The sequence below is a fragment of the Scardinius erythrophthalmus genome, assembly GCF_964197995.2.
Source record: "Scardinius erythrophthalmus genome assembly, chromosome: 8".
NCBI classification, from domain to species: Eukaryota; Metazoa; Chordata; class Actinopteri; order Cypriniformes; family Leuciscidae; genus Scardinius; species Scardinius erythrophthalmus.
In genome coordinates, this window is record NC_138228.1 from 16,034,787 (window position 1) to 16,047,290 (window position 12,504).

A 12,504-nucleotide genomic window follows, 5' to 3' on the forward strand; every position below is an offset into this window, starting at 1 on the left:
TGAAAAGGAAAAAAAAAAATCATAATAAAATAAAACAACTTGTGCACTATATCCCAAGTCTGGAATAGAAGAGCACACTAAAATGTAGCCTATGTTTTTAACAGAAAATACTGACATTTGCTCTTCATGTCGCATTCATAAGAGTTCATGCGAGAAGTAGCGATGCCCTATTTGTGAATCATTCTTCTGAGTCAATGAATCTGGTTCACAAACCCAGTCTGACTGATTCATTCAATGATCAGGTTTTCTCCAGTTCAACGATTCAATGATTCGACTGCAACTGTTAACAGCCCAGTGGAGTGGAAGATTGGCAGTGAATTATTTTGATCTGTTCCTCTCACAAAGGTGTTTGAATGGCTTCAGCAGTCATACGGACCTCTTTTATGCTTTTTTTGCGTCCTTTTTTGAAGATTGACAGCCCTAGGCCCCTCACTTTTATTATATTAAAAAAAAGAATAGTGAGAAAATTCTTCCAAAATTCATCTTTAGTGTTATACAAAAGAAAAAGAAAAAAAGTCACACAGATTTAATCAAACATGAGAGTGTCAGAATTTTGGTTGAATTATTCCTCTACACACAACAAACTCTTATAAAGCCATTAAGGGATAGAGGTTCAACAGTGGCTAATGCACGTTTATATGTACCAGGTTTTTTTTTTCTGAAAGTAATGAAAATGAATTGAGCACCTCATTACATTTCTCCTCTGTCATCATTAAATTCCAGAAGAATACAATGAGCCCTCTGCTGAGATATTTGATGTTACAATTTGTTATGAAAATTTGGTGTAATTTGAGCCGGGACTACATGCTATGTTTACCAATTAGAGACAGCAGAGTCTTGCAAAGGAAGGGAGGAGGCTGTGCGTGCGTGTGTGAGTTCTGATTGTATTGTGCATGTGTGAATAGTTCTGAATTAAACCGACACAAGCACTTACCTGGGTAAAAGCGAGCTAATCCAGTAGCACTGCCAAACACTTGCCATAGTAGCGTTGGATCCTCTTCTCGGTTTTTCTTAAAGACATCTTCCAACGCTTCAGTCCAGTTCAGTTCATTCAACACAATGGTGGCTGGAATACACAGGCAATAACACACAATGTATTGATTAATATTGTATTGAGTCAGTTAAATGATTACATTACCTTTAACTAACAAATATTATCCCAACACATGATTCTCGGTCATACTTTGAATACTTTAATCTATTTACAGAGGTCATGGTGCTTACAGTGACTTATAGAGTCCAGAGAGAGGAGGAGGAGAGACACAGAGAGAGGTGTAATTTACCCTCACCTCAACCGCTGTTAACAGAATGATTTTGCACTGTACACTGAGGGCTCTTCATCTATTCAGCCGCAAACAAGCTTATTGACTTTATTACATCATGACTGAGGGAACCATGGAAACCTATAATCATCCTATCAAACATTTTGCTTCTGAAAAGGCTGCGTGCTGATAGGCAGTCAGAAGTGCTAGTGGAGATATGCTAATCAGGTGAGAAGACAGCCTGTGTGTCAACAGTTATTGTAATGAAGCATGAAAAATTCTGTGTTATACCAACCATAACTAGTTTTATTGGCTGGCATGCAACAGAGACGAGAGAGCAGGGCTGAGAAAAGGCACATTTTCTCTATCTCTTTATCTATCTATCATCTATCTATCTATCTATCTATCTATCTATCTATCTATCTATCTATCTATCTATCTATCTATCTATCTATCTATCTATCTATCTATCTATCTATCTATCTATCTATCTGTACAATGTTTTTTTTTCATGAAAATAAGTAAAAACTTGCTTCAGTTGAATCCGAATAGAACATTACAGGACATTTGCAGTACATTACAGTACATTTTGCCTTTTGACAGATTAGCTATATATAGTGGTCAATCTTACATTTCCTACAAAAAAAAAAAAAAAAAAATCTTTGAATCTAACCATTTTGGTTTTTAAATAAATATTGTGAAATAAAATATATCTAAAGTAATATAATTTGAAGTATTGATTATATCCTCAACCTCCACTTATTACATCCATCCTTTTGGATGTGAAGGAGAGGAAATTTGCCCACTGTGAATTGTCTCTCTTAATCATTGTTAAGTTTTTCTTGGTGTTGGCTGACTCGGGCAGAGGGGGGTCTCCCACCCTCTCCTAGCAACCCCTAAACGATGTACTACTTTATCCACGAAAATCCAATTTTCTCCCCGGCGGGAGTGGCAGATCCGTGTTATTTCTGTATGTGTGTGCGTGTGCCGGTGGTTCCAGGCTATTTGTGGTCTTTGAGTGTTTGATAGAGGTTGATGCGTGCAAACTTTGCTTTTAGGGTCGCTGTAGAAAAGCCACTAGGTTCTCACTGCCTTACATAGAGTGAACAACCTTTGGAATTAATGGACATATAGACACTCCAGTAATATTGGACATTACTCACACACAACTGTGTTTCAGCACAGAGTATGAGTCTGGCCACAAGCTCCATTCTACACACGTATCATGTTTCCTTCTGGCACAAGGTCAGGTCAGACCCAAGACCACCGCAATTACAGCTCTACCCTTTTTACCTCCCATCTATGTCACTTTCTGTCGCTTGGTTATTTTCCATCTCTCCCACTATTAAATATAAAAGTTTAAAGTTCACCCAAAAATCAGAATTCAGCCATCATTTACTCAACCTATTTATTATAAGTTATTTTGCAGATTTTCCTGCTCATCTTATCCATACAATTAACATGAATGGCAAAGAAATTGTACGTGGGTCATACTTCTCAGGTTGGAAAATGTGGAAATCAATTATAAACAGAAGAATCACATTCCTGGAAATAATAATATTAGTTACTGAGTCTGGGGGATTCCTAAGTCTTTAAAGGCCCAAAACACGTGCTTCAATCACACAATTAACATATAATTAATAACCAACAAGCTCAAAACTACAGATAACCAGATGAAACAACCCTACCCAAAAAGCCTTTGTAAATGACTCGCACATAAAATTAGAAATAGCAATATAGGATTAGGAAATGACTCACAGATAATTGCATAAAATGGTATACAATTACAAGACAAGTGACAAGGAAACTCCCCTCTTAAATTACAGGGGCAGCCACCTCTGTCAGTGTGTGTTGGAAAGACTTTAACTCACTGCTTAGAGACTGAAGCATCACTTGGTCTGATTTGGTATTCTTTATTTAAAAAGCAAGCAAATTCATCCCCCATATAACATTATTCTCACCACAGCACAATACTGTCCGACCTGATGTAATTTCAAAAAGCCTGCTACTCTGTTTACCAAAGGGCACAATGGCAAAAGTAATTACCTGAATTTATTTGTCTTCCATTTGTGTGCATGGGTGTGTGTATGACAAGGTCAATAGGGAAGGGCCGTCTAACACCAAAGAGCCAGACGCTATCCCAGCAGGCCAACTGAGACACTATGGCTTGGCCAGCCTTCTATCCCTGCTTAAAAACCATTGAGAAAGCACATATAGAGTTTAAATAGATGCGCACGCATACCGTGGGTTTATCCAAACAAGCGCACCTGCACTTATTCTGACAAAAGTTTCCCCTGAGAGTATTTGCTGCTGTCAAATAGATTATATAATTCTCCTCAAAAAACTCTCACAAAGACACACTTATACTTGGTTTTCTAACTGACATCCAAAGCAATCTGCAGCAGAGCATCTCATCAGATTCCCAGCAGCAGATAATATGTTACGGCGGAGCCGGCAGAGCGCTATGGAAGCGTCTGTGGGGGGTGGGGGAGTTACTTACAGCCGTCATATATGTCCGTAGGGATATGCACACCCGTATGGTTGTAGGAGGTGAAGCGATTTTTGAATGACGGGTCTTCTTTAAATTCAGGTCTGATCCGGTTTTTCCTTCCTTCTGTTTCATTGGCATCAAGCTGAAAGAAAAAACAACAACAGAAACAACTCTGGTACAATAGGTACACCAGATTGATATTATTTTTAATGCAATAGCCCTGTATATTTTTATTTTACAATATACATATATATATATATATATATATATATATATATATATATATATATATATATATATATATATATATATATATATATATATACACACACACACACACACACACACACACACACACAGTTGTGCTCAAAAGTTTACAAACTGCTTGCAGAATCTGTGACGATGTTAATAATTTGAACAAAATGAGAACGGATCATAAAAAACGCATGCTATTTTTATTGAATAAGTCCCTTGTTTGTCATGAGCAGTTAAACTGCCCACTCTTCTTCAGAAATATCCTCCAGGTCCTGCACATTCTTTGGTTTTCCAGTATCTTCTGCATATTTGAACCCTTTCCAGCTGTTACTGTAAGACTTTGAGATCCATATTTTCACACTGAGGACAATTGAGGGACTGAGGGTCATACACAACTATTACAAAAGGTGAAAACATTCAGTGATGCACAAGAAGGCGACAGAGGGTGTAATTGTGTTTTTTTATTGGATGATTAGGGTAAATTGTACTCTTTTTGTCTTCTGTGAAACAAGTATGTAGCTCCTGGAGGGCAGTACTAAATGAATAAATATAATATTTTACCAAAATAAGATCTTGCACATCATCATCCTGTTCAAAAGTTTTCACCCCCAGCTCTTAATGCATCGTGTTGCCTTCTTGAACATCAGTGAATGTTTGCAAATTCACAAATTGGAGTCACCTTTTGTGATCCACAAAAGAAAAGGTTGTAGCCTATGGGTTTTGAACGACGTGGATGAGTAGATGATAACAATACCTGATAGATCAGTTTGTCACTAATCAAAACCCAACAAAATATATTCAAACAAATGAATAACGTTTGATACAGTTTACATCAAATATCAATATCAAAATAATTTTTTTGCCAATTCATCTAATATAATCATCTTATAACGCTTTGTATGGCAGATACTCTATCTATTCCAAACTAGTGCTTTGCAGACTGATGAATAAAACCTAATTTTCTCTACATGTTCCTTCTTCCTGTTCTTTCCGCCTTTTACACAATCTATTGCACAAGCTCCCTCCATGTGTTTTACACACACTAATTGGCAGTTGAGATGTATGTCGCACTAAAAGTGTGTATCCAGTCGAGCGTGCGTCAACCGAGAAGATACATTCTGATCATCTCTTGACTGTCTTAAATAACTCATTCATAAGCTCACTAACACATGGTCATAACTGGACCGAAGAGCTCGCGGCATTCATGTTTGATATAGTATCTGTGCTTGAAAAAAACGCTGAGTGTGTCTGTGAGCTGAAGTCTGTCTGTGAAGAGTTGAATTATATACTCACATTATCCTTGGCATTAAAGTAAACTATATCATCGTCCTGCAGAGAAAGAGAAAAATAAGAAAATTGAAAGAAAGAAAAAAATTCAAACAGTTCAGATAATAAACATAAACAGTATTATGGGGTTCAAATCTGAGATTTTTTGGTCTAGTTTTCGCAACATTGTCATAGAATAACTATTTTGTGAACCATTTTAATAATCTAAAGAACCTTTTTCCACTATAAAGAACCTTATGTACAATGGAAAGGTTCCATGTATTTTAAAGGTTCTTCATGGAAACTGATGTCAATAAACAACCTTTATTTTTAAGAGTGTATACCAGCCTAAATCTTTACACCCATACATTATTACTCTGAAGTGTCCTCAGAAAGCCTACCCATCATGCAAATCATACAATGACAGTATCACTGTAGCCAAGCATGCATTCAACATGTGTTCCACAGATCTGAACTGTCAGACATTTGCTTCGTAGCAAGTGTGAACTGCATTATGGAGAGCTAAAGAAAGCTTGGTCATGGGAGGTTTTACAGCAAGTGGTCAGGATAACCTGCTGATGTTAAACCGCTCTGCGGTTAAGGCTAAAGGCCCTCACGGCATATGGTGGGTATGCGCGAGGATGTGTGTGTCTACAGTAAAAATAAATCCTCAAGAGAAACCAAAATGTGTATTCAGTGAAATCAAACCTTTAGACATCTGCACGGAGTGTGGGTAGTGAAATTAGATCCATTAAGCTGAACACATTCTATCACTTAAATAAAAAACTCAAATACACACAGAGGAAAAACAATATGGCCATTGTACAATCAGATTGTTTATTTATTTATTTATTAATATATCTATTCACTTGTTTGCATTTAATGTAATGAATCTTGATTTCATTTAATTTAACGAAGAGGTCTAGCACACCAAAGCATTTAAGCAGTGAAATCGAGTGGAGGTATTATCAATTTCAAAAACATCTCCTACTGGCGGCCTTCATTTGGAATGATCTAATTAAAAATCTGCATAACATGTCAGATTTTATTCTTGTGAACAAGTCAGTCATCTAAGATGTCTTCCGCAGCCTAAGATAAACTTCAATGAGCAGGATGCAAACTGATACTGAAATTTTTTTTTTTTTTTTGACTGAACCATGTAGGATATGATGTTATGCATGTTACTCAGTCCACTATGGTTGCGTAGTGACAAGTCACTTGTAAGTAGAGATGGGTCATAATGGTTGACTAGTCATCCAACAGCCAGCAAGTTGAGTAGGCTGGCTAGTTTATTTTGATATTTTTAACAGCAGTGTTTTAATTAGTATGCTGACAGTTGGCTGTTTTACAGTAAAACCCTCTCAGAAAGTATTTAAATTGAGGCTCTTTAAAGCACCAGGCTATACCTAGACACATTCAGGCAGACGTCTTTGGCCTTTTGCAATGCATCTCTCACTGTTTTTGAGCATGTAAATTTAAAAATAGCCAAAGTCTCGAGATCACTGCATTCTATTTTATCTAGCTGTTTTATTGCAAGAATGTCTTAAGCAAAGTGCAAACTATACCCTAGAAATGTGGGATGCATGGCAGATTCAATTATGTATTCAGTTCAGTTTTAATTTATTTGTATAGTAGCAGTAACATAGTACAGCAAATACTACTGAGGTTAAATCGGTTGCTCCAGGTAATGGCTTATTCTTTGCTTAAACCAGCAACCCTCCGATAACCAGCCCTGAGTTTATTTGGATTCCGATTAGCATGATTCCTCACTTCACCTTACAGAGATAGTTCACACAAAAAAATTAATTCTATCATCATTTGCTTACCCTCAAATTGTTCCAAATCTTACTTTCTTCTGTGGAACACAGAATTGGATATTTAGCAAAATGCCTACTGTTTTTTCCACACAATGTTCGAATGTTCTACAAAATATCTTATTTTGTGTTCCACAGAAGGATGAAAATTGGGTTGATTGGGACACTTTTTGCCATTCAAACGACTGGGAAAAGGTGTCCCATTAAACCTGAATTCAACAACATGACGGTGAGTAAATCATGACAGAATTTAAATTTTTAGGACTATCCCTTTAACATCTTTTCTTTACAGTCATCCCACTAGCTCAGTGATTGCCAACCAGGGGTATACATTCCAGGAGTACGCAAAAAGATTTAGATTTTGCTTGTGATTTACCGCACGGGCAGAATAGGCAGGCCAGAAATTCGCCCCAGCTTGGCACATTAATAGCTGCAAATGCGTCCATTTACAATGTGATTGCAGAGTTGAGTATTGTAGTCTATCACAGGCATGTCTGTTGAATGTAATAGCCAATCAGAGGTGTTTAAGTTACCATCCAATATCCCTTAAAACACTAAAAGAGTTTCTTTTTAGTGCCAGTCCTACATGCTCACAACAAATCTGTGAACTGACTGACAGCTTCAGTGATTATAGAGCACTCGGTGCTTGCTTTCTGTGTAATTCAATCACAATTTGATGAAAAGTAATTGTTTTTCATGAGAATTTGTGACTTTTCCTACTTCATACATTAGTACAAAATTTATTTTTTTAAACATAGTGGTTTTATAATGTCTAAATATAAATTCAAAAGCAAAACCTGTGGAAAAAAATATATATATATTAGGGAGTGGAAATGGCTAATATGAGCCAATAAGTGCTCCTCTGTCACCTTCTACTGGTAATAGTGCATAAAAGTGTTTGTTTTCCATCAAATGTTGGATGTAAAATATTAAAATTGAATATACTTGTATTTTGTCCAGTCTTTTTTACCCACAACATTGATTCTTTGGGTGTTGATGAAGGGGTACTTGAGCCTTATTGATGGGGTTGTGAGGTAATTTAAGGCTAAAAAGATTGGGAACGTTATAAACGTGCCTTCAAAAAAAAAGCTATACTGGTACGCATCTTGAGACAAAACAGTGACACTGACAACTTAAAACAGCTCAAACATGCATTTTAGTTTGGGACTAAACCTAAGCCTTGTCTGTGAAACTGGGGAGAAATCAAATAGAATGTAATTGTATGTGTTGTAGCACCTTGTAAGTGTTCAGAACACGTGTTGTAGAATAACTTACTTCAAATTCATCTTTCCATTGATGCTCCATTTGGAATCTCTCTGCTGCAGTTGCCAAAGTCTATAAATAGAACAACAAAAAATAAATCATTTGAATTAGTTAAGCACTGAATCAAAGTATATGTGATCATGATCAAAGCAACTCTGATAATGAGATTGTAAATTAAACATAAAACATTAATTACTGTAAAGCAGCATTATCTGGCTTACTGGGTATGCACTGTATAGTTAATTTTTTATTTCATTACACTTAAAAAGAAGTTTAATGAATAACATTCTACAGGACTCAATATGTAACTTCACACACAGTCATACACACACCTTGATCATCAAAAAAAAAAAAAAAAGACTGAACAACTATACTGCAAATGGAGACAGTTAGTGGTCATATAATGTAGAAACTACTATAGAACAGGTGCATTATACAGTACCACCACTCAATACATTAACTCTAAACTAAAGAATTTTGTTCTGGCAGCCTTGGTTCTTGCCCAAAAGGTGACACCAAACAAACATTTGGGCAAAAGGTCTAACAGGATGGTTCTGTTTTAGAAAAGGGCAGAAAAGAATAGAACAGAACAGAATAGAACAGAAAATTGTTTTGTTCTGTCACCCGGAGCTCTTGGCAGTGCAACCCCCGCACAGACAGAGTCTGAGACTCTTCCCTGAAGGAAACGGTACTGTAACATGGTATGACATTTCGAGAACAAAGACAGGGATTCATGAGTTCTCACTCTTTGACACATACAATATTTAGAATCTATGTTGGGATTTTTCAACTCGGACAGAACAGAATGAATTCTGGCACTACTTTCAGTTACATACGACCATGGTTAACCTAAATCTCCAATGTGTAGGCCTAACTTAAGAGAAAAAAAAAAACATCCCAATGCTGTGCAGAATAAATTGATTTTTTTAAGCAGCATTTAACTAAATGTATTAACTTGGTTACATTCTTCAGTAACATGGCAGTAGCAACAAAAACAGTTTGCGATAGTGTGACAAAATTGCTTAAAAGCATTTAATATCACAGTGCAGCCCAGAAGAACATTTTAATAATTTAAAAAAACATTTCCATTTTAACATTTTTTTAATTTTTAAAAGTGTATGGTAATAATCATAACACCCTCCTGGAACATAGTATGTAGTGTTGAATAGATTGAATAATAAAAAATAAAATAAAAAGTTTATGTAAATCAATCACTCAACAGATAATCACTGATTCATTCATTATTCATTCAGTTAGTTAAAGGGGTCGTATAATGGTACATGCACTTTTACAAGTTTATTGTACTGAAATGTGTGTTGGCAGTGCCTGTACACAACCATCATAAAAGGATAAAAATCCATCCAGTGTTTTTTTTTTTTAATCTTCTTATATGTTTTCCCCTATCTCAAATCAAGCCGTTCGATTTTGTGACGTCACAAAATCGACACCCCTCCCACGATTGTTGATTGACAGCAGCGTTTCAACACAGACCTGCCCTCGCTCGTGAACGAGCTGTCAATCATAGTCCGCACATCTGTCTATGAGCAGAATGGCGTCTAAGCGATTGTGGTGTTCTGTTCTTGGGTGTAATAACGAACACAGCAGTCATTTTGATGCTCCTAAATCCGAACCGCTGAAGACGCAGTGGCTGAGTTTTGTTTTCGAAGGGAATATTTCCCACGATCAACGTCAATGCTTTCATGTTTGCACGAATAATTTCTCTCACCAGATTGCTTTATAAACCAGGGTCAGTATAAAGCTGGTTTTGCTAAGAAGCTGCTCCTGAAAAAAGGATCGGTACCAACTATTCGTGTTCCTGCTGCACCTCCAGAAGAAGTGAGTGTAACATTTTATTAACCTTTATATTAATCTTTATATTAATCTTTGCAAATCGCTAGCACGCTTCACGATGAATGCGGCTAAGGTTTACAATCGGTACGTTACGGCATGTTTTCTATGTACGACGTTTTCAGTATAATTCATAATCCCACGTTTATAATGAACAACGCGTTATGGTTATTGTTTTATGGTTATAACAAACGGTGTACGCACAGAACAGAGGGGCGGGGTGAGCAAAGCTCATTATCATTTAAAGACACATGCACTTGAACGGCGTGATGAAAACAGAGCTGTTTTTGACCAGGTAAAATGAGTGTTTTCTTACCATACTAATGAGAATTTTTAATTAAAGTATATTACAAACTTTTAATTTAGACCCTAAAGAATCATATTAGCTTGTACAAAAATGGCATTATATGACCCCTTTAAATTCATTAGATTAGCACATTGTCTCACTTTATTAGTTGTATTTAATGTAAACATACACAAGTTCATTACTTTTAGTAGATAGTTTTACTGTAGGCCTATTTTAAATAACGAGTAGCTTTTACGATCATAGAACATAGATTTTGACACAGATGCGGAGTTAAAGTCGGCATGAAACAAAAGTTGCGATCATACTTTCTTCACTATTGCGATGTATATTAAAGTGAAACGGCTTCTTGAATGAGGAAAAAAAAATGTACGGTGGGACTTTTTCATTTTGTCCATCTGACAAAAATAATTGGATCAATGGATCGGATCAATGGATCATTGTTGTTTGCTATTGCTGTGATCTCATGTGATTGACAGGTTGCTGGAGGAGTGAGGTTATTGTCACGCCCTCACATCAGAGAACATCAAAGTCATCAAAGAAGGAATACCATAGCAAGAAAGAGGGAAAGGTATTTTGATTAAAGATTAAGGGCACTTGAATTTTTAAAAAATGATGTGCACAGTTAAATCATTTATAATAACCACTCCAATATTCCATAAAAAAATTATTTTCCATTTTGATTTCATGGTGAATTAAAAGCAAAAACGTAAACTGCCCATGCCCATATTTACCCCTTTTTTCACCCTTAGAAGTAAACAGACCATGTCAGAGCAATGTTGCAGAGTGATGTGAATTGCTCATGTCATAAAAGAGGTTGTTGTGCTCATGGTTCATGTTCCGAACCCATTACCCTTATCGCTTTGTCCAAGTTCCAGTCAAATATTGACTCTCCAACAAAACACATAAGTAAATACATTAATGAATGAATTAAATTAAATAAATAAACAAATAAAATATTGTATTCTATATGTAAATGCACCATTATTACTGGTTAGTATCTGGCAATGAGCTCACCCTGAGAAGGCTATGTTTCTGAATACTGATTAAGTGTCAACATGTAAACACATTTCAGTCTATAAATCAGATGTTTCTGCAACTTAGTTTCAATAAATGGTCTGGTTAGACAAAGTAGGAATCCTTGGATTGTGAATTTTAAAGAGCCTGACTACATAATACATCAAACTCTTATTTCAAAAGAGCAAAAAAATGATATGACAAGAGGATGGAATTATATGAGCTTTATTCGCTTTAAAGGTCTCTTGGTTTGGAGAGTAGCAAAGACTGATATGTTTAGTAATGTGATCTAGTGATCTAGCCAGCACAGCATTTGCCTTAAATAAACCAGTCTATCAGATCTCATTAGAAACCTCAAAACCTGCCAACCAACACAGATACCCGCGATCAACAGATACTCTCTCTCAATAAAGCCATTACTGCAGTGAAATCCAACACTTAAACTTTGTATAATTGTGCATTGCCCCACTTTTGAACCCCAAAAAGTTCTGTAATTGTATAAGACGGGCAAATGTGGGCCCGTAAGGTAGGCCGTGGAGCTAACAAATGCATTACAGATGCAACTCACTCCAATCTGCAACACCTCGCACAGTTTTGTCAAAAACTTTACAACAATGCCACCCATCTTCGAGGAAAAAAAAAAAAATGCACGTCAAGCTTTCTATCCAGACACTATGGATGCTGTAGACGGGCACTCACACACATTATTAGAGCTGGAAGTCTGGGCTGAGATCCAGCAGTCTCTGCACCTCCTCTGCACAGTCTGGGAGAAACTAAAAATACACTGTTTCACACTCTGGCACGTACACATTTACACATGCGCCCAGCGCTTGTTATGCAGGATATGTATGACTGCGTTCAGTTCAGACTAACCTTACTCCGATGACAGTAAAACCAGAGAAATGCAAAACAGCAAGTCACTCATACTCGTACAAACTAACTACAATTATAATACACCATTAGCACGGCAACAAGTCAATATAT

The 12,504-nt window shown here is 36.5% G+C and overlaps 1 protein-coding gene across 1 annotated transcript in view; it reads right to left on the reverse strand.

Annotated features, from left to right (window-relative positions):
- Nucleotides 1-12,504, reverse strand: part of LOC308695004 (voltage-dependent calcium channel subunit alpha-2/delta-1) — a 126,350-nt gene that overhangs the window by 75,653 nt on the left and 38,193 nt on the right. The window contains exons 4-7 of the mRNA XM_081372895.1: nucleotides 8,364-8,423; nucleotides 5,302-5,337; nucleotides 3,763-3,895; nucleotides 935-1,066 (exon numbers count right to left, since the gene is read on the reverse strand). Coding sequence (XP_081229021.1) covers nucleotides 935-1,066; nucleotides 3,763-3,895; nucleotides 5,302-5,337; nucleotides 8,364-8,423 — 361 coding nt within the window. The remainder of the gene's footprint in view (nucleotides 1-934; nucleotides 1,067-3,762; nucleotides 3,896-5,301; nucleotides 5,338-8,363; nucleotides 8,424-12,504) is intronic.